Source organism: Emys orbicularis, chromosome 23 (assembly GCF_028017835.1).
Source record: "Emys orbicularis isolate rEmyOrb1 chromosome 23, rEmyOrb1.hap1, whole genome shotgun sequence".
Taxonomy (NCBI): domain Eukaryota; kingdom Metazoa; phylum Chordata; order Testudines; family Emydidae; genus Emys; species Emys orbicularis.
In genome coordinates this window covers 3,006,538-3,030,207 of record NC_088705.1, presented here as the reverse complement: position 1 = coordinate 3,030,207, position 23,670 = coordinate 3,006,538, and the positions used below count along the sequence as shown (strand labels likewise).

General features: G+C 44.3%; 2 protein-coding genes across 4 annotated transcripts; both read right to left on the bottom strand.

The window, feature by feature from the left end:
- Positions 1–1,688: 1,688 nt before the first annotated feature.
- LSM10 (LSM10, U7 small nuclear RNA associated) lies at positions 1,689–4,077 on the bottom strand. 2 transcript variants are annotated; one of them, XM_065421750.1, is made up of 2 exons: positions 4,022–4,077; positions 1,689–2,517 (listed from the first exon to the last, which is right to left on the bottom strand). In XM_065421750.1, the coding sequence occupies exon 2, from the start codon at positions 2,498–2,500 to the stop codon at positions 2,129–2,131; it is 372 nt and encodes a 123-aa protein (XP_065277822.1). In that variant the 5' UTR covers positions 2,501–2,517; positions 4,022–4,077; the 3' UTR covers positions 1,689–2,128. The 2 variants fall into 2 exon arrangements, with proteins under 2 accessions (XP_065277822.1, XP_065277823.1); XM_065421751.1 differs by lacking the exon at positions 4,022–4,077 and adding an exon at positions 3,836–3,912.
- A 2,410-nt stretch (positions 4,078–6,487) lies between these two features.
- Positions 6,488–23,519, bottom strand: OSCP1 (organic solute carrier partner 1). Of its 2 annotated transcripts, XM_065421800.1 has the most exons (11): positions 23,408–23,519; positions 18,552–18,581; positions 12,990–13,144; positions 12,125–12,292; positions 11,387–11,467; positions 10,583–10,686; positions 10,012–10,140; positions 9,260–9,329; positions 8,331–8,470; positions 7,517–7,580; positions 6,488–6,604 (listed from the first exon to the last, which is right to left on the bottom strand). In XM_065421800.1, exons 1-11 carry the CDS (start codon positions 23,517–23,519, stop codon positions 6,488–6,490), a joined length of 1,170 nt encoding a protein of 389 aa, XP_065277872.1. The 2 variants fall into 2 exon arrangements, with proteins under 2 accessions (XP_065277872.1, XP_065277873.1); XM_065421801.1 differs by lacking the exon at positions 18,552–18,581.
- Between the last annotated feature and the right edge of the window lie 151 nt (positions 23,520–23,670).

Genomic DNA, 23,670 nt, shown 5'->3' with positions numbered 1-23,670 from the left:
AGCCTATTCCTTCCTCCTGCCCTTTGGTCACAACACAGTTATCCCCCGAGGGCTCACCCACTGCATGCTCTGAACAGTAAAACAGCAACACAATACAGAAAGGTTCTGAGCTCATCTGCTTGCTCAGCCGTGCTCCCAAGGGTGCAGGCAGTGGCAGGCTCCACACAAAAGCGGCCCTCCACGTGCATCATGTCAGGCTTTACTTCTTCCCAGGGCCTTGTAGCTGATCACCAGCTTGCAGTTGGCAAACTGTAGGCAACCCGATGCTCTACCAATAAGAAATACACTTCCCATTCGCACAGCTCCATACACAGCCTCCCCCCCCCCCAGTCTCCCACTGATTTTAGCCCTGTCACTATAGACTGACTTTTGTCTCAAGCTGTTTCTATTATGGATGTTTTTAAAATTACAGCTGCACTGGCAGGAGTCAGAATGAACAAACTATGAAGTCCCACAAGAGCTAAGGCCTTCAAATAATTGAGAAAATTAACAGATAGGGTTTTGTAGATGGAACACTCCTTCTTAAAGATCTCAGTTAAAAAAGGCCAGCTGTTCTTGAGCAGGTTCACACACAGAGTGATGGAAACAAGCACAGGATCAGCCCTGGGTCCAGAATCTAACTAAATACTGAAGGGTTGGAGCAGAGTCAATGAGACAACGCCTTGCCATTATTCTCTCAACTAGAATAGCACCTAAAGGGCCTGAGCAGATGCCACTAACATCCTGTGCAGCATAGAAGGGCGAGAAATGGGGTGACTTAGACTAACCTGCAGCTGGGATGTGAACTCCCAACAGGGCCCTTGGAACACTCACGGAGGGCCAAGCAGTGCTGCCGAAGCAGCCGCTCTCGGAGATTTGGCAGCTGTTGGGAATACAGTTAAGCAAGGGGTTCACGTCAGCGTTTTCCTAACTCCAGTTGATCCCCATGTGCCGCAGCAGCACACAACCAGTGGTAGCTGTGGATACGCTGAGCTGTTGTTGAAGTAAGGCTATCCAGTGGCTCATAGGTCCAGCACACATGGCTGGGGGTGGATTTCAAGGAGGGGGTGGAGAGAGAGAGAGAGAGAGAGAGACCTAGCAACAAGTCAGGAGAAAAAAGGGCTCCTTGTGTGGCAAGACTCCTAGACCAAATGGGCACTACTCCGAGAGGGGCTGTAACTGACCGAAATGGAGCTCGCATTGCTTCCCAGAACCATAGTCACCCCCATGCTGTGAGGCACAGCCAGCATAGCTCATCCTTTGAGGGACTCTGTAGCCACCACTGTCACTCCATGCCTCCGCTGCTGTCAGGAGCTGCTGCCACCTGCCCCCAGACACAGGATTGAATACACACAGCGGAGCAAGGATGCATTCAATGCGCAGATTGTCCCTGTGACTTTCATTTTAAATCAGGACACCAGAGATTAGAGGGTTTAATCAGCCAGGGAAAGATGGCAAGGCTACATTTTTTCTCAACCATGACCTAGGCCTTTCTGATCTCTTTTCCTGCAAAGGCAAAACCACTTCTAGCATTTGGAATAACACAAGGTGAGCAATCAGTGGTCAATTTATAATCCAATTGTCCCTGAGATAAGAGAAATAATCCATCAGCCATTGATCAAAGAATAAAAATACAGTGATGGCCCAAGCTAGCAGGTCAATGGAGTTTGCAAAAGGCACTGGAAAGACCTAATGATAACAGAAGCAGCTTGTTGGTTTCTGGAAACAGGTTTTATTTGAAAAAAGTTTATTGAACAACCTAAGAATGAGATGGAGTCTAAAACCTGCCAGACCAGCAAGAAACACACCAGACAGTCTCACAGAGGCCTTAAAAAAATTAAAAATAAACCCCTATGGATGATCCCTTGTCTGCATTCCGCCCCCGCCCCTCCAAAACACCAATGTCAGGAAGCTGCCCAAAGAAACCAAAACCAAATCCCCGTAACAAACAAACAGAGGAGGGATTTGAAAGAGAAGCCCAGGGGATCTTTCAGGATGAGACATGTTTGTTCTCGTCTCTAAAATGGTAACAACTGAGACAGGAAGATTTCCAGTACAGAAGTTGGGGGGGGGCGGTGTTATAAGGGAGCTGAGAGCTATCGTTTCACGTTAGAGCCCCCTGGGGATTCTGGGCAATGCCCAGGAGAGTTTATTTGTGTCTCGCTGTAGGGAATTCCTTTCTCCCTTTGTCTCGGCCTCCAAAGTAGCGCACCTTGTGGATCAGCTGCAGCTGCTTCTCCACTGTGGCCTTGATATCCACTTCGTCAGGGATATGGACATAGCGGACATTCCTGCCCGTCACAAACAGGTCATCCAGCTGGGAGACTCTGCCCTGTCTGTCTGTGAAGGTCACCTCGGCCAGGCGAATGTTCATGAAGGCATCCACATTGGTGATGCGGCCCAGCGCTGTGCTCTCGTCGCGGAGATCGACTGTGGTGACATAGCCGTGGATACCTTGGAGTAGGATGACCAGGCTGTTCTCAGCAATGGTGCGCTCTTTGACAGAGTGGCTGATTTCCATTGTACAGCGCTACCCAACTACAAGGAAAAAAGCAAGAGAAGCCTGTGTAACACTTGTGAATTCACCCCATGTTAACGCTCTCTAACAGGTCCTGCTGCTACCTCCGACTGCCCTCTGCCTCCGCTAGGACTGAGTTCTGCAAAGTTTGGGACAGTTTATAGGGAACACATTATATAACAAATATTTACATTGCTAAAGCTTTCAAGATGAACTTAGCACTGGTATATGGGGCTGGCCAAGCAACAAGAATCAGTCTCCAAAGTTCTCTCTGTAACAGGCACATCATGGACATTAGCAGACGCTTCAGACATACACCACCCTCTGTTAACGTGCCTTACTTCTGCCCTCTAAAGGACAAAGGGGATTGTCTCTGTCCCATTCACTCCTTAGCCACTCTGCTGAGACAAGTCAATAATGGGGAATTCAGTGCCTATTGTGGGGGGATCTGTACACTTCAGAAGGCAGCAAGGTCTAGAAGGCTGAGCAGGGGCCCAGGAGTTGCAGAGTCATAGATTCCAAAGCCAAAATGCATCCGAAGAAGTGAGGTTTTTACCCACGAAAGCTTATGCCCAAATAAATCTGCTGGTCTTTAAGGTGCCACCAGACTCCTTGTTGTTTTTGTAGATACAGACTAACATGGCTACCCCCTGATACTTAAAGCCAAAATGGATTATTATGGTCATCTACTCTGAGGTCCTGTATAGCACAAGCCATAGAGCCTCTCCAAAATAACTCCTAGAGCAGATCTTCTAAATCTTGATTTAAAATTTGTCATTGATGGAGATTCCACCACAAACCTTGGTAAATTGTTACAATGGTTAAAAACATAAGCCTTATTTCCAGCCGGAGTCTGTCTAGCTTCAGCTTCCAGCCACTGGATCATGTTGGACCTGTCTCACTCTTGAGCAGTAATCCCAGACCTGACACCTCACTCTGCAAACAGCTAAATCACTAAACCGGCCCGCGTCCATTTCTCCCCCTGCAAAAGGCAGATAGCAGCACCACTCCCATCACAAGGGGGTTGCAAGGATTAACTTTTGCACAGTGTCTGCTAGGTATTGGCTTGAGCAGCCCAGCTGTCCTCAGGCCATCGGCGGGCAGGGCCAGCCAGTCGATCAGAAACAGACTGGCTAGTCCTGGGGAAGGGAAGAGCCCAGTCCCTCACCATGGAGCCTGACCGCCCCAGTCCCAAGGGTGCTGCGCTAACCCGCGAGCCCGGCACACAAGGCTCCGGAACAGCAGTTTATAGGGACAGGCCCGATTTTGGGGGCTTTTTCTTATATAGGCTCCTATTACCCCCCCTGATTTTTCACACTTGCCGTCAGGTCACCCTACCCTCAGGTGCCGGCCTAACCCCGCCTGCACCAGCCGCTTCCACACCGGCGAGCGCCCTGCGCGTGCCAGCGGGGAGCGGGCGCGGACCCACGCGCGCGAGAAGGCGCAGACGGGCCCACGCGCGGGCGCGCACACGCAGGCTGGCGGGGGCGCGCCGGAGCTGCCCTCGGGCCTGGCTTCGCTCACCGGGCTGCAGCTCCTGGAAGCGGGGAGGGGAAGCGCCCCGGGCTGGCCCCGCCCCCGGGCCCCGCGCGCTCCGGGGGCAACTCGGCCTCTTCCTGACTCGCCCCCGAAACGACCGCGCGCCCAGCGGCGCCTGCGCAGTGAGCAACCGGCGCGGCCCGCCCCTTTTCAACGCGTGTGGGGGCAGGGGGCGGGGCGGCCGCTGCCCATTGGCTAATGTTCGGGGCGGGGAGATACTACATCGGAGCGCGAGACGGTGAGCCCCGCCCCCCGTAGGCCGCAAATCCGTCCGTCATCTCTGTGGCTGCCCGGCCCCACGGCGCTGTCCCCGTCCTGAACACTACATCCGCCCCCCCCCCGCCATAGACCCCCCCCATCTCCCCCTCCCTGGGCCATGGAACCCCCCCATCTCCCCTCCCCCATCGCCCCCTTCCAGGCCATGGATCCACCCCCCCCCATCTCCCCTACCCCGGGCCATGGAACCTCCCCCCCATCTCTCTTACCCCCCCCACCCAGGCCATGGACCCCCCCCATCTCCTCTAGCCCCACCCCCCCGGCCATGGAACCTCCCCCTCATCTCCCCTATCCCCACATCCTCCCTCCCCCCCCCCCCCCCCCCGCACAGGCCATGGTAGCCCCTGCCATCCCTTCCTGCTGCTCGAGACCTGGACTGGTCCAGCACCAGCCATGGAGACCTCGCCAGCCTCCCGGCCGGGTACCTGAACTCCCTCTTTCACTCATCCACATATTAGGCTTGTTTTACTTTAATGATAAAAAGAAAATGCCCCTGCCCTCACTAGCATGTATGATTTTGGATCAGCTCCTGATATATTACCCTAAATCTACTATCAGCATTTTACTGGAACTAAATCCACTTATTCGTATTGGCAAGTTAATTTAGCTGAGAGAAGGTTCCTTATTTCTTGCAAACAACAGACCATAAAAGTAATCCAGCTGAAAGTTACTTTCAAATTGCTACATTTATAAAGAGGAATATCACTAAAGGGAAGTAAGAAAAGTGGTAGATAGCATTTAGGGCCTGAAGTTTACATTGCTCAGGCCAACAGATTTATTCTAAGGCAGAAAAACCTATGCGCTTGGGCAGGGCCGGTGCAAGGAAGTTTCGCGCCCTAGGCGAAACTTGCGCCCCCCACCCCCTCCGCCCTGAGGCTGCCCCCAGCCCTGCGGCAGCTCCCCGCCCCCCCTCCGCCCTGAGGCTGCCCCCAGCCCTGCGGCAGCTCCCCGCCCCCACTCCGCCCTGAGGTGCCCCCCCACGGCAGCTCCCCCCCCTGCCCTGAGGCGCCTGGGAGGCGGGAGAAGTGGAGCAGCGACGGCATGCTCAGGGAGGGGGCGTAGCAGAGGTGAGTTGGGGTGGGGAGCCCTGCAGCAGCTCCCCCTCCCTGCCCTGAGGCACCCCCACGGCAGCTCCCCACCCCCCTGGCCTGGGGAGCCGTGCAGCAGCTCCCCACCCCAGCTCATCTCTGCTCCGCCTCCTCCCTAGCACGCTGCCCCCGCTCTAATTCTCCTCCCCTCCCAGGCTTGCGGCGCCAAACAGCTGATTGGCGCTGCAAGCCTGGGAGGTGGGAGAAGTGGAGCGGTGACCGCGTGCTCGGGGAGGGGGCGTAGGAATGCTGTAAAAACAAATTGGGGGCACCGCTTTTTGGCGCCCCCAAATCTTGGCGCCCTAGGCAACCGCCTAGTTTGCCTTAATGGTAGCATCGGCCCTGTACTTGGGAAAATATTTCTGAAGAACTGGAGTTCCTTGTTTTGTGATGGGGGCAGAAACAAACAGTGAAGTATGGTACTGTACCTTGCTGAAAAGTGAAAAAAATATACATTAAGTATATAGAAACACAAATAAGACACTTTTTTGATAGTAGGTCATTTCTAGACCTCTCATTTTTATGAGTGCAGCAAAAAAGAGGTTGCTACTGTTTAATGGTGGACAGACAGCTAACTACATGAATTGAAGCAAACAAAATCTTCTCTGGCCTCAACTGGCAAAGAGAAGGGACTGTTCCTTCCAGGAGTGCTTAAGAATCACGCACAAGCTAGTATATATTACACCAAGCTTCACATTTCCCTTTATAAATGGTATCTAAAGTATCCAGACTTCCCACAGCAAAGGTTAAGGGCAGAACATGAATGCCCACTTCCCCTTTCCTTTAATTACTCAAGATTCTAAATCTCAGGCCTGGAACAATCTAGAGCTTTCACAGAAAATGAAGAAGGCAAATATTGAAAGGTCACATTTAAAATCAGAGTAGTTTTGGTAGAATGTGTATCAATGCCACCCAGACTGATTCTGGGGTCTGAGGCTGGCCTGTGTAATCAGTCATGACACAAACAGACAGGATTTGTAACAGCTCCATGTGGTAGGAGACTAGCAGCAGGTTTCTGTCTGTGTCAAATTGTAAGTGACTAGATAAACAGCTTCTTGTTCTGCCTGTGCCTCTGGGAAGCAGAGTATCATAATTCATCCATCATAGCCAGTAAATCATCTCCCTTGCTTGTGCTCTGTCTGGGCTGATCTGTCACCTCAAACTCTCCCATGATTCGAGCCAGCTCCTCATTCTGCTGTTGGTCCTGTTGAAAATGAAAACAAAACCCTGACATCTAAATTCTTAATTTCACAATTATTGTCAGTGTAACTCTGTTCAGAGAGTTCATCTCAAGATTTAAGCTGCAAAATTTGACTAAATTTAGAACTGTCATCATAACCTTAGAAAAGCCCTCAGCGTTCTGAATTTTATGTATTTTAACATAACAAGTATGTTTAAGAAAAGATACTTTTCAATTACTGAGAAATTAACTAAACCCCTGATGAACCACCAGTTTTTTAAACACTACAAATAAAAACAAGTGTTAGCTCCCTCCTCCCCCCATTTGTTAATTATAACACTGGCCATTGCTTTTCCCTTAAAATAGCTAATGATGGAGCCTGCCCTTGCAGTTCTACCCTGTGCAGACCACAGGACTGGAATCAGAATACAAAACTCAGGTGACATACTTAAGCATGTGAGGATCTGCAGCTGTAGGGCAATAGGAGCAGGCAAATGGTCCATCGGGTCTGCCTTCTCTAGCCTATATATTTGTAAAACTTTGTGCTTTGGCAGGTGAGTAAAGGAGATACAGTTGCAAATATCTGCTATATTTCTAATTCTATTACTTTGTAATTGCTAAGTCTGCACATAATTTCTATTACTTATTTGTGATCTTAACTGGGTTTTGTCAAAATACATTAATATTTTCAAAATTTATCAAATTCATCTTTAGGGTAAAATTATTTTCTCAGAAACAAAGAGATGATAAAGATCAACGATCTGAAATACACTCTACATACCTGTAAAATGACATGCATCTGACGAAGTGAGTATTCACCCACGAAAGCTTATGCTCCAAAACGTCTGTTAGTCTATAAGGTGCCACAGGACTCTTTGTTGCTTTTTACAGATCCACACTAACATGGCTACCCCTCTGATACTGGACTATACATACCTGGGTTGCTTGTATGTTGATAACTTTGTAAGATAACTCTTCAGGCCTGGTCAATGCTGCATGTCTGATTGAAAGCATAAAAAAAGTTTACTTAATCTCATGTATGATAGATAGGGGAATGAAGGGGAAAACATCTGGTTGGTTATTAATTTACTGAGCATCCTTCTTCATATAGCAACCCCTGCACATCCATGAGATGCTAGTATTTCTCATTACAAAACACATCCAGCTAGCTTTAACTTTAACTAATCAGACAATGGAATGGCAGCCTTCCCCTGCTCCCCACAGCCAGAAAATAAATCCTTTATCAAAGAGACTAGGATGATTAGAGCTGAGAGACCAGATTACCTGAATTGTCATTAAGGCTATAATAAAGCACTTATCTTGTGAAATGTTTATTTGCTTAAAAGGAGCTGGAGGGAGATTGGTAATGGGAGAGTATTTCGCTTTACGCATAGGTTCAAATCTATCAGGTCACTAGTGACCAAAAGTCATTACCATCCAATGGGGAATTAAGAAGCCTCACTCACTTTATAGTGGAGAAGACTCCACGTTACAAACCCCCCCCACCTGTGCTAACTGGATTTCTGGTTGGTAATTTCAGAGACCAAGGTGTGAACACACCAGAGAGACTGAGCTCCTCTCTTGTCCCTGGAGAGGATCCATCCAGGTCAGGACTGAGCCATAATAGAACGCTTGCCCTGTGCTGTACCTTCGCTTTAGAGAAAGGGCTTCAGTCTCCAGGACTGTCAATGTTGTGCCTCTCCCCAGTCCCAAAACCACACACACAAAATTGCACTGGAATTAAGCATACTCTTCTTCCTCATCTGTTGTGAATAGGTTTAATCGGAATCCCGGCTCACTGCCATTGGGTTTCTTGATCTCCAGGCCTCCCATTAGTCTAGCCAAAAAGTTCAGTTCTTCTTTAGCAAGAGGGTTAGGGGCTGCATTCTCCTGCAGAAAACAATAATGGATTCGTTGGATGGACAAACAGAAAAAGAAGGACTATACTCGTTTTGCTGGTTCCTGGTATTGTAAAGGACAACATTTTTCAGTGTGATATTATTATTATTTAATATTTTATATTATAGAAGCAATATGGTGGCTGACTGATGTTTAGCGCATATGGACTCAAACTGAGGTTACACATACAGGACAAAATAATTTCCTGGCTAAATCGAACAGCTGAAAAATCTGTAAAATGAACTTCCAATTGTTTCAGTAGGTCAAACAACTGATTAGGGAAAACAACAACAAGGATTTTAGCATGCATAAAGATCAGGACAGAGAACAATACAGAAACAATTATATAACCATGATATAAACCACTGGTAGCCTCCTCTAATATGCTCTGGTCACCCCATGGCAACAAGGACGGTAAAAAATTGGAGGGGGTTCAGAGAAGGCTAACAATGCAGAGGCCTGGAAAAACTATCCTATACACAGAGCCTGAAGAGACTGGGATTGTTTACCTGAGAAAGGAAGATGAATAGGAGGGGTCGTGATAAAAGTATATAAAATAATGAATGGTCTAGAAAAGGAAGGTTGGGAGCTTCTGTTCTTCATGTCTCAAAAAAGAACCAGGGGAGATGGAATGAAACTAAAAGAGGTGGCATATCCAAAACTGATAAAAGGACATACTTCTTCACATAATGCGTATTTACACCAAAATACTTTTTGCCACAGAATGTCACTGACATTAATAACTTAGTAAAGCATGAAGGGGATAGAAGGACATCCGACCTTTGTGTGGGATGCCAAACTCTTGGATGCTCCTGACATATGCGTCTCTACTGGCCGACTAACACTGTACCTAGAGGGAAAAATAAAAGAGTTACTGCATGCAGGGAAAAAACAGTCAATTCCTGTGCACAGGGGAGGAGCCAGAGAGACATCTCTGTCTGCATAGGATCAAAATATGTTTTCTGAATGATAAAGTTATATCCATACATTCTTTTCCGGAGACAGTGAATAATTGGAATGAGCAGTTCTAATTCAGTTTTCTAACATACTGACTGTGTTAAAGTGCTTGAGTGAAGAAAAGTACAAATGGGCAAAGAGTACTCCTAACTCTTCTTTCCTGAATGGCAAAATTACTCAGAAGAAATCTATTTCATCAAAAGTATTCCCTGAATGCAAACTAAGTGATAATTACATGCAGCTCACAGAACGTGAAGTACTAAACCAGATCCAGTCATTCCTCAACTCTGCTGTGGACAGGAGTTGAGATTTTGCTGTTTCTTTTCGGGGCTATTTATATATATCCATACATAGCTACTGCTAGTTGTGTTGTTCTCCTCCCAAGACGACATCACTAAACTAAAGGTGTCAAGTTGATAAAGAGCTGCAGACGTGGCATAAACAAGCCAATGAGATACAAAGACTGAAGACATATTTTCCTCAACAAAACAAGAGCCATTTATCTTCAAGGCTGACCTTCAGCAGGTTTTATTAAGAATTTTATATGTAGTTTCTATGTAGGACAGTTTACTTACATGTTTGTCCCCAGTTTAAGCACTCTGTCTCCATAAAGATCAAATGAACCTTCCCTTTGTGGACTGATATAATTTCCACCATTGGTGAATTCAACCCTTTTAACTTCATCTCCATTGCAATTAAACATCCTTAAAGGAATAAAAATAAATCATTGTTATCTTAAGATATTTAGTGATGCTCTTTAGTGCTGACTTGCTTTGCTCTTCATACTGGAGGAGGGGGAATCAAGCTCTCTTTTGTCAAATGTTTGATACTACTATAAAAACGACTAAATTGATAAAGGGCAGCGGTGTAATTTTAAAAGAATAAATAAGGGGCACTTTGCTGGAACAGGAGATTACAGAGGGAATATTCAGCCTTTCATTGTCAGATCACTTGTTCCAAATCCTGAGCTATATAAGTAATTAATATCCAACAGCTATTCAGTGATCTATGCAAAATGAATGATAGTTTTGGTGCACTTCCCGCTGGACAAGTATTCTCATTACAGCAGGTACCAACTGCTCCTTTGTGGGCAGCCGTGCACACTGGGGGAGCTGCATACATAATAAATAATGGTCTAGAAATCACCTGATGAGTCCTGGAACTTCTGTTCCCCATGGAACAGGACCTGATATAGGCAGCACAAAACGACCATTCGAGTTTTGTACTTTATCCTTTAGAAAGATGGAGACCTGCAAAGAAACACCCCACCCACAAAAATACCAGTCAAACGACTCCGAATGTAAATCACTTGGAGCCTGATCCTGCAGACTTCCTGCACGGTAATTCCTGCCAAAATCAAAGGAAGGCTGATATTTGAAAGGACTGTGGGATTGGGCCCACAGCAGTCATATTCTAGTCATCGCCCACAGACTGGAACTATTAATCTAACTTTAACTGATCATACTCAAATGAATAAAACTGAACCCTTTATTTTATTTAGGAATGTCAAATCCTTCTGTCAATCCCTAGTTTTTCATGGTTTCTTAGTCAAGCCTTCAATTAAAAAGAAAAATGTTTGTCAGTTGAGTTTGTACATAAACAGGTATCTTTGGGTTTGTGAAATCTCCCAGTAATGAAAAACCCAAGTCCAGAAAACAGTCTGTATATTAGTATTTAAAGAACTGCAGCTGAGTATGGGCAGTTGCTTTTCATACCGTTCTAGTGAATGGGATGTTCAGTTAGTAAAAACTATTGGGCACACTTGTTATTTATATTGTGCTCAGTTTTTAGAGTTACGGAGAGATCAAGCACATCGATGTAAGTTACAAGCCCAAGCAGCAAAAACACACCTGTTTCAAACTAATGTAATTATAACAAAATACCTACATTTTATTGCCACAAAATCAAACTCACTGTTTTTCTTATGCGCTAATGAAATGGGACACTTACCCTGATGTGCATGTCCTGAAAGAAAATGAGGAGTGTTTGCCTGATCAGCTGAAATTCACCAGCAGAGAGACAACTGTACATCTAGAGAACAGAAAAGAAATTATAACTGTAATGTTTCTAAGCTGTTCTGTGAATGACCTGTCCCATCTAGTCAAATGTGGCCACAAAAATGTCAAAACTGTGTTGCAAATAAAAATCAATAAAGGGCAGTGTGGTAAGCAGTCATTGTTAACAAACCAATTCCAAATTCATTTCCTACTGAAGTCAATGGAAAGACTTACACTTTAATGGGAACTGGACTGGACCCTAAATAAATAAATAGCTTAAAGTGAGCAATATAAAAACAACACTGGAATTCTAAACTGCTCAGTCTCAAGAAGTGTTTTTAAAACACTTCAGAGCCTTCCTTCACCATTATTTATTGTTAGAATATATCAGTCACTAAATTCCCTTCCAAAGAAATACAATTTAGAGTTAAAAAAAGTCTTTCACTGGGATAGTTATATTTGTGGTTCCAAAAAGATTAGGAAAAGTTAGTAACTGAAAACCAAATCTATTTCCCTCAGGTTCAAGAGGGGAGCAGAATGATTTGAGTTGTTCCCTAAGGGTGAAAGAAAAGTTCCACACTCAATGAGCCACTTATTAACGTGGTATTTAGCATCTTTAAAATTATCTGAAAAAAAGTGAAAAAACAAACAGCTGTGAGGTCCATGGTTCATCCAATAATTGGGCTCTTACATCGATTAGCTGCCGAAATGTTTCGTCCACTTGGTTAAGAATATTAGGGGAGTCTCGTATAAAATCCTTGATAGCATCCAGATGATTGAAAGTGACTAGCAGTATGTCTTTGGGTCGAGGACAGAGCAGAACTTGGTATTTGAAAGCCATAGTCATAAGATCATAGAGCTGTAAAATAATGCAGGGAAATCTAGTTAGATCAAAAAACCTAAGTCAGTCATCATCTGGTGCAAATCCCACTGTCAAGTCAAGTTTAATCTGGAAAGTGATTTTGAAAACTCATCCCAATACCTGTATGGTAAGAGCTCTGATCTTTTATTCCTTTGGTAGATTTTATACATACCTGTTACATGCAGAATTTAATTTTTAGTATCTAAACCCATAGGGTAAAGTGTTCACAGGGGCTTCCCTCAACCTCCTTAGTTATAGCCACAGTTATTTGCATGTAGAAATACTCTTTACAAGCACACATTCAGGTATTTGCACATACAAAATTGAGGGTATGAATCTGGAGATGCCCAAATAGTAATAAGCATATACACAGTTATAATTAAGACACACCTAATGAATACCCCAAATCAAACACTTTCACATTATCAAAGCAGAAACATAGAGTTTGGAATTTGTTGTTGTTTTGAGTTACCTTAATGTGTCTGATACTAAGGTATATTTTCTAACACCTTTCCTGGGAGGAAACTAGGAGGAACTTTTGCAAGGAGGATTTCTGTCACAAAATGCTTGATCAATTAGAATGATATAAAAAAATTCTACTGCAATCAACACCCAGTGAGAAGCAGCATCAAAGAAAGCAACAAATGGCTTCTAATATCTAGAATAATTTATGAGGGGAAGACATTCTTTTTACCTTATCCATGCTCGCCTGGTTCAGCCTCATGATTGAAGCATGAGCCAGCCGGTCATACACTGTTCTCAGGGCCTTCTTGGAATAGAGTTCCTGTGGTTTAAACAGCTCTTCCATAAACTTTTTATTGAACATGGTTGTGATGATATCATTCATAACTGTAAAGACAAAAGAACCCATTCTGTTGATTTTCTATACTGACAGACTTCAGAAATAGCTAATGCTCTATCTTGTTCCACATGGAGGACACAGACAGTCGGGTGTGCGAGGATTCATATGAATTGTTACCTATGCAAACCACATACAGAGCCACAAGAGAAAAAAATACTGGTATACTATACCAGCAAAGCACTTCTAGTGTGGACGCAGCTAAACCAGCCAAGCTGTCCTTTGCTATAGTATAGTAAAATCATCTCCCACGAGAGAAACAAACTATACTGGTAAAAGTGAAGTTCTGCCAGTATAAATGCATCTACACTAGGAGCTTTTGTTGGCACAGCTCTGTGGGTCAGGGATCACACCTCTTCACCCCTGCGAATGACAGAGCTGGGCTGGCAGAAGTCTGCAGTGTAGACCTAGCCATAGGCAACAAACACTTTTTTTCTGATGGGAATAAGACTCTTTTTGGTGCATTGTTTTTTAAGTCATGTCTATCACTTTTATTATTTTTTTATTTAAATTAGAAATGTCCGGTTCTGTGAACAGGCTGATACTGCATCTAATGCCTATTTAGCTGTTATTCTGCTCCACAGGGAAAGCTTTGTGGTTCTAAATTATATTAGACTTTCACATTACCATCTTAAAATAAATTATAGTCAACTGAATCTTTTTCTCCCTTTAGAAATGTAAGAAATCAATTTCTTTCCCTCTTTTTAACAGAAGTCTATCAAACGATTCAAGGTTCATTGTCTGAAGTTTTTGTGTTGCACAGATTTGGATTTTTGGTGGTAAGGAAAGCATTTCAAACACTGGCACCACTGGAAGATAATACTGAGCTCTTCCACTGTGATTTTCATATGAGAATCTCAAAGCACTTCAAAACATTTATTAAGCTTCACAACAACCTTATGAATAGTACCTTTTTATATATGTATATTGAGGCACAGAGCTGTTAAGTGACTTACTCAAGAGATGCAGTGACAGAGCAAAGAACAGAACCATGGAGTGCTGCCTTGCAGTGCTCTGCTCTAATCACCAGAGTACACTGCTTTTCTGAAAAGGTAGACACTAGGGACAAATTTAGCAGTGATATAAGGAGGTGCAACTCCACTGTCTTCAGTACTGAATTTGGCCCTAAACTTTGTATCACAAACACTCACTTCCCACTATGGAAATGCTGAATGAAAGCTAATATTGTAGTCCATACCAAGACTACAGAGCAAGGATTAAGCCTCTTCTAAGCAGATGACCACTACCAAAGATAGTGATGCTAGCAAATTCAAACAGGATTACAGAAACCTCCGGGCAGAAGTCAGAGAACAAAGAGATACTTGGTGGTAGTGATTAGTTATATAAATACTGACACTAGTTCTTATTGGTAGAGTTAGACATGCACGCTCACTATTGGGGGGGCAGGGGGTGGTGAGTGGGTTTACTGCACTTCAGCAGAAGCTATGTAGCAGCTATTTTCACCTTCGCTGGTGCTAAATAATACTGGAAACTTAGTTAGATATCCAGGGCAGTTGCTAGGTACCATTCAGGTGCCGAGAAGCTGGAAACAGATCATTCAGGGTGCTGGAGCGCAAGTCATTACTGATGCAATTCCCTCTATGCTTGCTTGGAGGTAATATTTACAAAGATGCAAAACAGTATTTCCCCTTGTGGGCATCTTAAGACATTTCACGGGATCCCAATCTATTCTCAGCTTCTAAGAAGCAGTGACCCAAATAAAAGTAACTATGATTAAAAGATTTTTCTTCCCCCCACTGCCTACCTTTGGAATGTACTGTCCATAAAACATTTTATTTGTCAATCCTAGCCAGAATCTTAATCCAACATCCCTTTAGGAATGAAGAAAATCCAATCCAATGTCAATAAGTATCAGTCATTACATATTTTATTTTGCAGCTGGTCAGACATGAAAAAAATCAGACCTTCGGCCCCATGGCAACACTAACATGAATATTTTATAGCTGTTTGCACACATTGCACATTTTTTGTGCCCATCAAGATCCATTAAGGTTACCAAGGCCATCCAAACAGGTAGCAGAACAATCCTATTTAGAGTTGCAACAATACTCAAAGTCTCTCTATAAGTGTTTTACAATGGAATGCAATGGAATGAAATGGGATGACTTGTATTAACCACACATCAATCCTTACATAAATTAATTCCTGCAATTAAAACCATTCACATTTCTTAAAATAGAGCTGTGAAAGAAACAAATATTCAATGTAAAAAGGGCACAGCCAACCCCAGTATCATTCAAAAACCAAACACACTTCTGATAGTGAAATGTGGTATTAATTTCTTTATAGGAACTAAAGACAATAGCCTTGGATCAAGCAAAGGGATCCCAGAGTGTAGGTTCTCCCAAGGAGAACATGTTAGCCATTCGAGTTAGGGAAAAAACAAAACAAAACAGAGGTGTGTCAGCACAGGGATAAGGACACTCTAAGCAGTGCAGCACAAAGGCAACTAGGCACAGAGGGAGCTCAGCAAGCAGGACCAGGAAAGGGATCCAAGTGCAGACAGGAGACATTCCCACAAAGAGAGAATGCAATGGACGAGAGAGAAGAGGGAGGATTCACAGAGGTTTTTCCATAATCATGTCACATTATTTGTGACCCATACATCTCAGTTTCTAATGCAGTTTAACGAGAGATGGCTCACATGCATGACAGGAAGCAGATAACTTTCTGTCTTGATAAAGCTCATGCTTCCTAGATTACATTCAAGTCAGCCAAAGGAATAATCCAAGACCAAAACACTTACACATTTTTACCTGCAACAAGTTTCCATTTAAAACAAAATCCAGGTACACAACTGCTGACAACCAAGGTTATAACTGACTCCAGCTGTGAACAACAGACACATACACGTTCACATTACAGTCTGCCAACTACTAATTACTGCTTCAGACACCAGTCACTGGTTATATTTTACACAATTGCAGCAGCTCCTTTAGCTACTCATTGTGTAAACATGAACAATTGTATATTAATGATAAATAACTGAAGTCAATGAAATAGATGAGGATGGGTGAATCCTGAATCATCATATCATCAACCTTGTGATTTTGGACTGTTGACTGCTCGGGGATCATTCCTTTTAATAGTAGCATCCAGCAATGGATACAGTATGTTTTTACTGTATAATCCTTGCACAATGAAAGTATTAAAGCTTTACTGATTGATCTATGTGGAATCCACATTTGTGCCTTGACCATATAACTATGAAAAGCAGGTGCTTTTATCCTCCGCATCCCACTTTTGAATGTGTTACAATAGAGCCCTACAGAGCCTTTTGATATGTTAGTACATTTTAAATGCTGCAAGAACATGTAACTGCACAAAACACATTGTGGAGCCACAGAAAAAAACGGAAGCAAACTCCAGCATATTCACATATCAATATCACTTGAACACTTAGGTATAGGGCTGTCAATTAATCGCAGTTAACTCACGCGATTAACTAAAAATAAAATAAAATTGTGATTGAAAAAATTAATCGCAATTAATCGCACCTATAACATGAAATTTATTAAATATTTTCAATACTGATTTCAATTACAACACAGAATACAAAGTGCACAGTGCTCACTTTATATTATTATTTTTGATTACAAATATATGCACTGTAAAAATGATAAACAAAATAAATAGTATTTTTCAATTCACCTCATACAAGTACTGAAGTGCAATCTCTTTATTATGAAAGTGTAACTTACAAATGCAGATTTTTTTTTTGGTTACATAACTGCACTCAAAAACAAAACAGTGTAAAACTTTAGAGCCTACAAGTCCACTCAGTCCTACTTCTTATTCTGCCAATCGCTAAGACAAACAAGTTTGTTTACATTGACGAGAGATACTGCTGCCTGCTTCTTATTTACGTCACCTGAAAGTGAGAACAGGCGTTTGCATGGCACTTTTGCAGCTGGCGTCAGGAGCGCCACCGGCTTTTCTGCCACCCCAAAATGCCGCCCCCCACAGAGGCGGCGGAAGGTCCCGCTGCCGAAATACCGCCACAGTCGCTGCCCCCCAAATTGTAGTGCCCTAGGTGACCGCCTAGGTCGCCTAATGGGTTGCGCCGGCCCTGGCTGGCGTTGCAACGTATTTACATGCCAGATATGCTAAACATTTGAATGCCCCTTCATGCTTCGGCCACCATTCCAGAGGACATGCTTCCATGCTGATGATGGGTTCTGCTTGATAACGATCCAAAGCAGTGCAGATTGACGCATGTTCATTTTCATCATCTGAGTCAGATGCCACCAGCAGAAGGTTGATTTTTCTTTTTGGTGGTTTGGGTTCTGTAGTTTTGTAAACAAGTAAAGAAGCAGGCAGCAGCATCTCCTGCAAATTGTAACCAATCTTGTTTGTCTGAGTGATTGACTGACCAAGAAGTAGGACTGAGTGGACTTGTAGGCTCTAAAGTTTTACATTGTTTTATTTTTGAATGCAGGTTTTTTTTTACATAATTCTACATTTGTAAGTTCAACTATTGTAATAAAGAGATTGCACTACTGTACTTGTATGAGGTGAATTGAAAAAGAATGTTTTTTTGTTTTTTACAGTGCAAATACTTGTAATCAAAAATAAATATAAAATGAGCGTTGTACACTTTGTGTTCTGTGTTGTAATTGAAATTAATATATTTGAAAATGTAGTAAACATCCAAAAATATTTAAAATAAATGGTATTCTATTGTTAACAGCATGATTAATTGCGATTTTTAAAATCACGTGATTAATCACGATTAATTTTTTTAATCGCTTGACAGCCCTACATAGTGAAGCACCTTAGCTAAATGTACAGAGAAAGCTGAAGGCTTTATTCTGAAAACTGTGAATCATAACTATTAAAAGGAAGCTGCTTAAAAAGGTGTTGGGCCCTGGAAACTAGAGACTAATTAAGATCAGGAAAGGTAGGGGATTAGGGAATTGGGAATATCCTTACAGAAATACAGCTATGCAGTATACATGATTACTGCCTGCATTTTACACATGAACAATGCTCACAGAACTCATGCAGTCATATGCTTGTATTTCTGTAAGGTTAATCAACAAAGACATTCAGATTTGGCTAGAAAGTTCTCTGGTGAAGATACCATCTATTGATATGCACTGCCCTGATTATAATTAATTTTCAGAGGGCTGCATGATTATACGATATTTATTGTTAAAGGGTCTTTGATTTATTTGTGTTTAGAGCTAAAATTATTAATGTATTTTTTAAATAGAAAGTCTTGGTTGAAGAATCACCTGTTTGTGTTCTTGACAATTGCTATAACTAAAACACTGCAGCAACAGGGTTTGGAGTGTATATGTGCATATGGGTTTAGAGTGCGTATGTGCATATGGTTGTGTTGATCTACTGCATGCAGCTAAAAGGTTACTGTACCTCGTTTCCTGTCCACATCTGTCCATTCATCTACACGAAGCATACAAAACAAAAACATTGGTTCAAGTAGTAAGAACAATACTTGCAAGGAGATTAAAAGAAAGAAATTGGAAAAATCTAGCTAATGGACTTTATTTTCATGTCAGCATTCAATGCTTAACAAGAAAAGGCTGCCTGCCATTTTTACCTTTCATTCACATTAAAAACCAAACACCAATGGTGAAATCCTGGCCCTTTTGAGGTCATTGGCAAAAATCCCACTGACTTCACTGAGGCCAGAATTTTATCCCAAGCAAATGCTCAGCACTTTTGACACCAAGCTGGGAAAGGGAAGAGCTAATGTGACTGGTTGTTTTCAGTACAACTATATTTATTACTCACAAGTGAACAATATAGAGTCAACAGTTCTAACCAATGATACCACAACATAGCTGTAACCACATCTCAACCAAAATAAAGCCTGACTCTTCTGGAGTGCAGAATGCCGCTACAGTAGTGCAGGTCCTACGTTCTCATCGAGATGTGTCGGAACTTGTTTTTTTGGGTCACTGATTCACACCTCATGTGTCATTATGTTTACCGGCTTGTTTACACTTACAGTGCTGCAGCTGCACGGGTGGAGCTGCGCTGCTGTAGCTCTAGTGAAAACGCTACTTACGCCAAGAGGAGAGCTTCTCCCGATAGCACAGGTACTCCACCTCCCTGAGAATGTCAATGGGAAAAGCCCCCCTGTCGACGTACTGCTGTCTACACCGGGGGTTAGCTTAGTATAACGACGACTCTCAAAGGTGTGGAAAATCCACACCCCTCAGTCACGTAGTTATACTGACATAAGTTGGTAGTGTAGGCCAAGCCTAAGTTTTGTACCTCCAGCCACCTGAACAGTACATAGCGATGGTGCAATAAGATAGCCCTATCATTACTTTAGCCATTATAATATGAATTGTTAAAAATAGCTTCCCGTAATATATCCTCTGCTACTGTTAAGCAGTTTTTTCAGATTGGGAGGACAGATGGAAAAGCACAATGAACCTTTTCCCTGATTTCTTATTGTTATGAAATTTTAAAGTTCCTGGGATCGCCTTCCCTGCTCCTGCTCCATATACTTTCATGGTTTGGAGAAGAACCTTTTTTTAACCATAATTTGTTTAATTCTGAAAATGTTACAATGAGAGCTGCATAATGCCACTGATTTAAGGTTGGAGCTTTTGTGTAGTAAGTACGGAATCAAAGGGGGAGGTACATTTAATAATGACTTTACAACTTTATAAATACAGGGTCCAAAGACATGTTACTAGGGTGGGCACAAAGTCCAGTAGTCATATATTTATGTTTCTCTTATTTTTAAAATTGTGTGTGTTTGTTTCTCAGGGACTTTTTAAATGCTTCAGGAAGCCATCTCTGGGTCCAAAAATAACACCTCATCTGCTGTTATTGTGATATTTCAGAACCAGGATGATGAAAATATTGTTGAGAAGACCAAATCTTGAGTTATTTTGGTTCCATAAATGGATCCCTGAGGCATTAAGCTCCGAAATACAAATACAGAGATATTCAAGTTTATTTGGGTTTCCATGGTAACCAAATGCACAATCTTAGTTTTTACTTTCTTCTATTGTAGGCCTCCACCCATACCAGCTCTTTACTGTAATAAGTGTAGCAATCTCTAGTATGTAAAGAAGTGATGATTTTTCTGGAGATGTTGATAAGTATGATGACTAAGGTTACGATTTAGTCACGAGTATTTTTAGTAAAAGATTCATGGCCCATGACCTGTCCATAACTTATATTATACATACCCCTGACTAAATCTTGGGGGGCAGGGAGGTGCTGCTGAGAGGGAGCTGGGGCTGCTGCTCGGGGAGGTGTCTGGGGGTCCCACTGCTGGGGAGGGGGAGAGGGGGCACGACCAGCACCACCAGCTGCCAGGGGAACTGCTGCTCAGGCGGTGCCCAGGGCAGCCGCACTGACCCCAGGGCAGCCGCACTGACCCCACTGCTCGGGCGGTCGCCGGGTCCAGCCGCACTAGCTGCTGCTCGGGTGGTCCCTGGGGCCAGCTGTCTGGGGCTGCCTGAGCAGCTTCCAGTGCCGTTGGCCCCGGGGCCACTCCAGCAGCAGCTGGTGCAGCTGGTTACAGTGCTGCCCGAGCGGGGGCTGCGGAGCCGCTTCAGCAGCGGCAAGCAGCCCTGGAGCCAGCTGCTTGGGCAGTTCTGCCGCAGAAGTCACGGAGCTCATGGAAAGTCACAGAATCCATGACCTCCGTGCCAAACACAGAGCACTAATGATAACAGCTTCATGCAGTCATTACCAGAGAGATACCTAGTGTAAGATAGCACAAATTTATAATGGTGAGAGTAATTAACAATTGGAACAATTTACCAAGTGTCATGGTAGATTTTCCATCACTGACAATTTTTAAATCAAGATTGGATGCTTTTCTAAAAGATCTGCTCTAGGGATTATTCTCAGGAAGTTCTATGGCCTGTGTTATACAGTCAAACTAGATGATCACAATGGTCCCTTCCGGCCTTGGAATCTATTAATCTATGACCATAATGCCCTGATTAGGAAATGGTTGTTCTGACTATGTTGCCTTTGCAGTATCCTTCTGATACCATAGTAAGTATATTAATAACTCTCCTATATAAATGTAATACAGGGAAATATCACCCAATAAAAATGACTGCATGAGACTAGCTTACTAGTAAACGGTAGATCACTTTGGAGCAGGAGCGTGACTGATCATATGTCAGAGTGAAATTGCTAAAAACAGAGGACACTGCCATGAATGAGCATCTTTGAGTCCATTTTTGTGCTGCAGCAAAGTCGCTTCTTGGTTGATAGAATCAGTAGGAGAAGGATAATATTTCACCTTATTTTGTACATCCATGACTGGAGTTTTCTCTATTTGCTTCTTAGTCTTCTGGGATTTCCTCAGTTTTCTTTTTTAATTCCCACCCTCCTCTCCTCTACTTTACAGAGACCAAGGGCAGAGATGTAGATGGTGCCCTCCACAGCCTGTTTGGGATGTCCCTGGATCAGTGGGAAGGAGTCATTCCCTTCCCCAAAGCAGCAAAGAATGTGTCCTCTGCACACCCCGTAAAGTCTTCCACCTGGGCCCATTTTCTCCTCCCCCCGATGTTATATCATTTTACTTTATAATATTCTAGTGGAACTCCTATTCTATTGGAACATACATTTCCAATACACAGGCTTCCACCCAGGCAGCTACAATGAGGTGTTCACATCTGCCCCTCAATTAAGGGGATCTAGTCAGAACCCTGGTTTCAAACTGGAACCGTTGATTTCAAGGTTTCCATAAAAGATGTAACAGTTGAAAGAAACCTATACTGTATATTGGGTAGGGGGACAGAGCATGACTGTGCCGTACAGTATGGAAACCGAGTATAGAGAGCTGGAGCTTTGATCCACATTCAACAATACCCCCCATTCCCCCCACACACTTACATTAGCCAGAATTTTTCTGTTCAAAATGTAACATCACCATTTACATCTATGAGCATAAGTATCCAACAGTGCTGTGTCCAAAACAGCTTGGCTCAGTATGTACTTACAACAAGCCATTTTAAAATCAGTTTAGCACAAAATTTGCTCATGGAGCCTCAGCTGTTTAGAGGGCAGTGTACAAAGCCTCTTGAACAGAAAGCCAAAGATACAGGATCCAAAAGAGTGTGTGAATTATTTGTTGACTCTCTCTAGGGATGAAGCTAAATTGTGTAGCTGTTTAAATATGAACATAACTCTAGAAATGTCAGACATGTAAAGGAAACTGAGTCTTTAGCCAGATATCCACCACCTGCATCTTGAGATGTGATGCCTCCCCATTACGGCTCTGGAACATAGCCCTAGCATATGACCTACTAGCCAGATGCCAACAAAAAGGCAAGGAGCGGGAGAGCTAGTCACCCAGCAAGAGGAGGGATAATACAGGTAAAAAAGGCACTCCCCTATTCCCCTTATCAACATCTGCGCACCCGGGTGCTGTCTTCAAACTCTGTTCTATTTTTCTATTCTGTGGATAGTAGATATTTGATACATTTGAAGCCCCAGCCCTCCTGGCTTCTGGAAGGGAAAGTATCGTTTCACTGCCCTGCAGGGGCACTTGATTTGTGGGCTTGCTGCTCCGCCTTTCCCACAGCCTCTGGTGTTCATATCCCCTTCATTGGTGAACAGTGCCAGCCCTGCCTCTGGGGCTCAAAGATTCCTAAGCAGTAGTGTGAAATTGACATAACTGTTTGCTGTCTACAGGACTTTAAACAGCAGCTGTAAATTTGAGTCACAGGCAGAAGACTCCCCTGTCAAACCATAGGGGCAAGAAGTGGGGCTTTAAAAAAAACCCAATATGTCTCTAATTTCTGCATAGTGGTCTCAGCTGCTCCAGGGAAAGCTTTACACTGGCTCCATGGAGAGAGTATGTTGAAGCCTGCCATAGGGATGGAACTCAAGTCGATCCATTTCAGAGACATGGGGAAAAGGGGATGCTCTGGGAAGGGGCGGGGGGCGGCCCCCCGGGGATGCTGGGGTGGGGGCGGCCCCCGGGGATGCTCTGGGAAGGGGCGGGGGGCGGCCTCCGGGGCTGCTGGGGTGGGGGCGGCCCCCCGGGGATGCTGTGGAAAGGGGCAGGGGAGGCGGCCCCCAGGGATGCTCTGGGAAGGGGCGGGGGGGGGGCGGCCCCCAGGGATGCTGTAGCGGGGGGCGGGGGGCAGCCCCCAGGGGATGCTCTGGAAAGGGGCGGGGGGGGGGCGGCCCCCCGGGGATGCTCTGGAAAGGGGCGGGGGGGGCCCGGGGGATGCTGTGGCGATAGGTGGGGGCGGCCCCCGGGCCCGGGCTCTCACCTTTGCGGGCCTTCTCCCCGGGGATGCTCTGGGCCCGCAGCCGCTGGTCCAGGATGTAGAGCATCTCCCCGCCCAGGTTGAGGAAGAGCAGCGGCAGCGTGCGGGCCGACATGGCCCGTGTCCGGCCGGGGCCGCGGGGCCCGTCCCTCGCAGCCGCCGGCTCCAGGCTCACGGAAAGGGGGACGCGGTTGCCCGGGCACCGAGGACGGGGCACGAACCAATCAGGGGGGCGGTTTATTGACAGCGTCGGGCTCTTAAAGGGG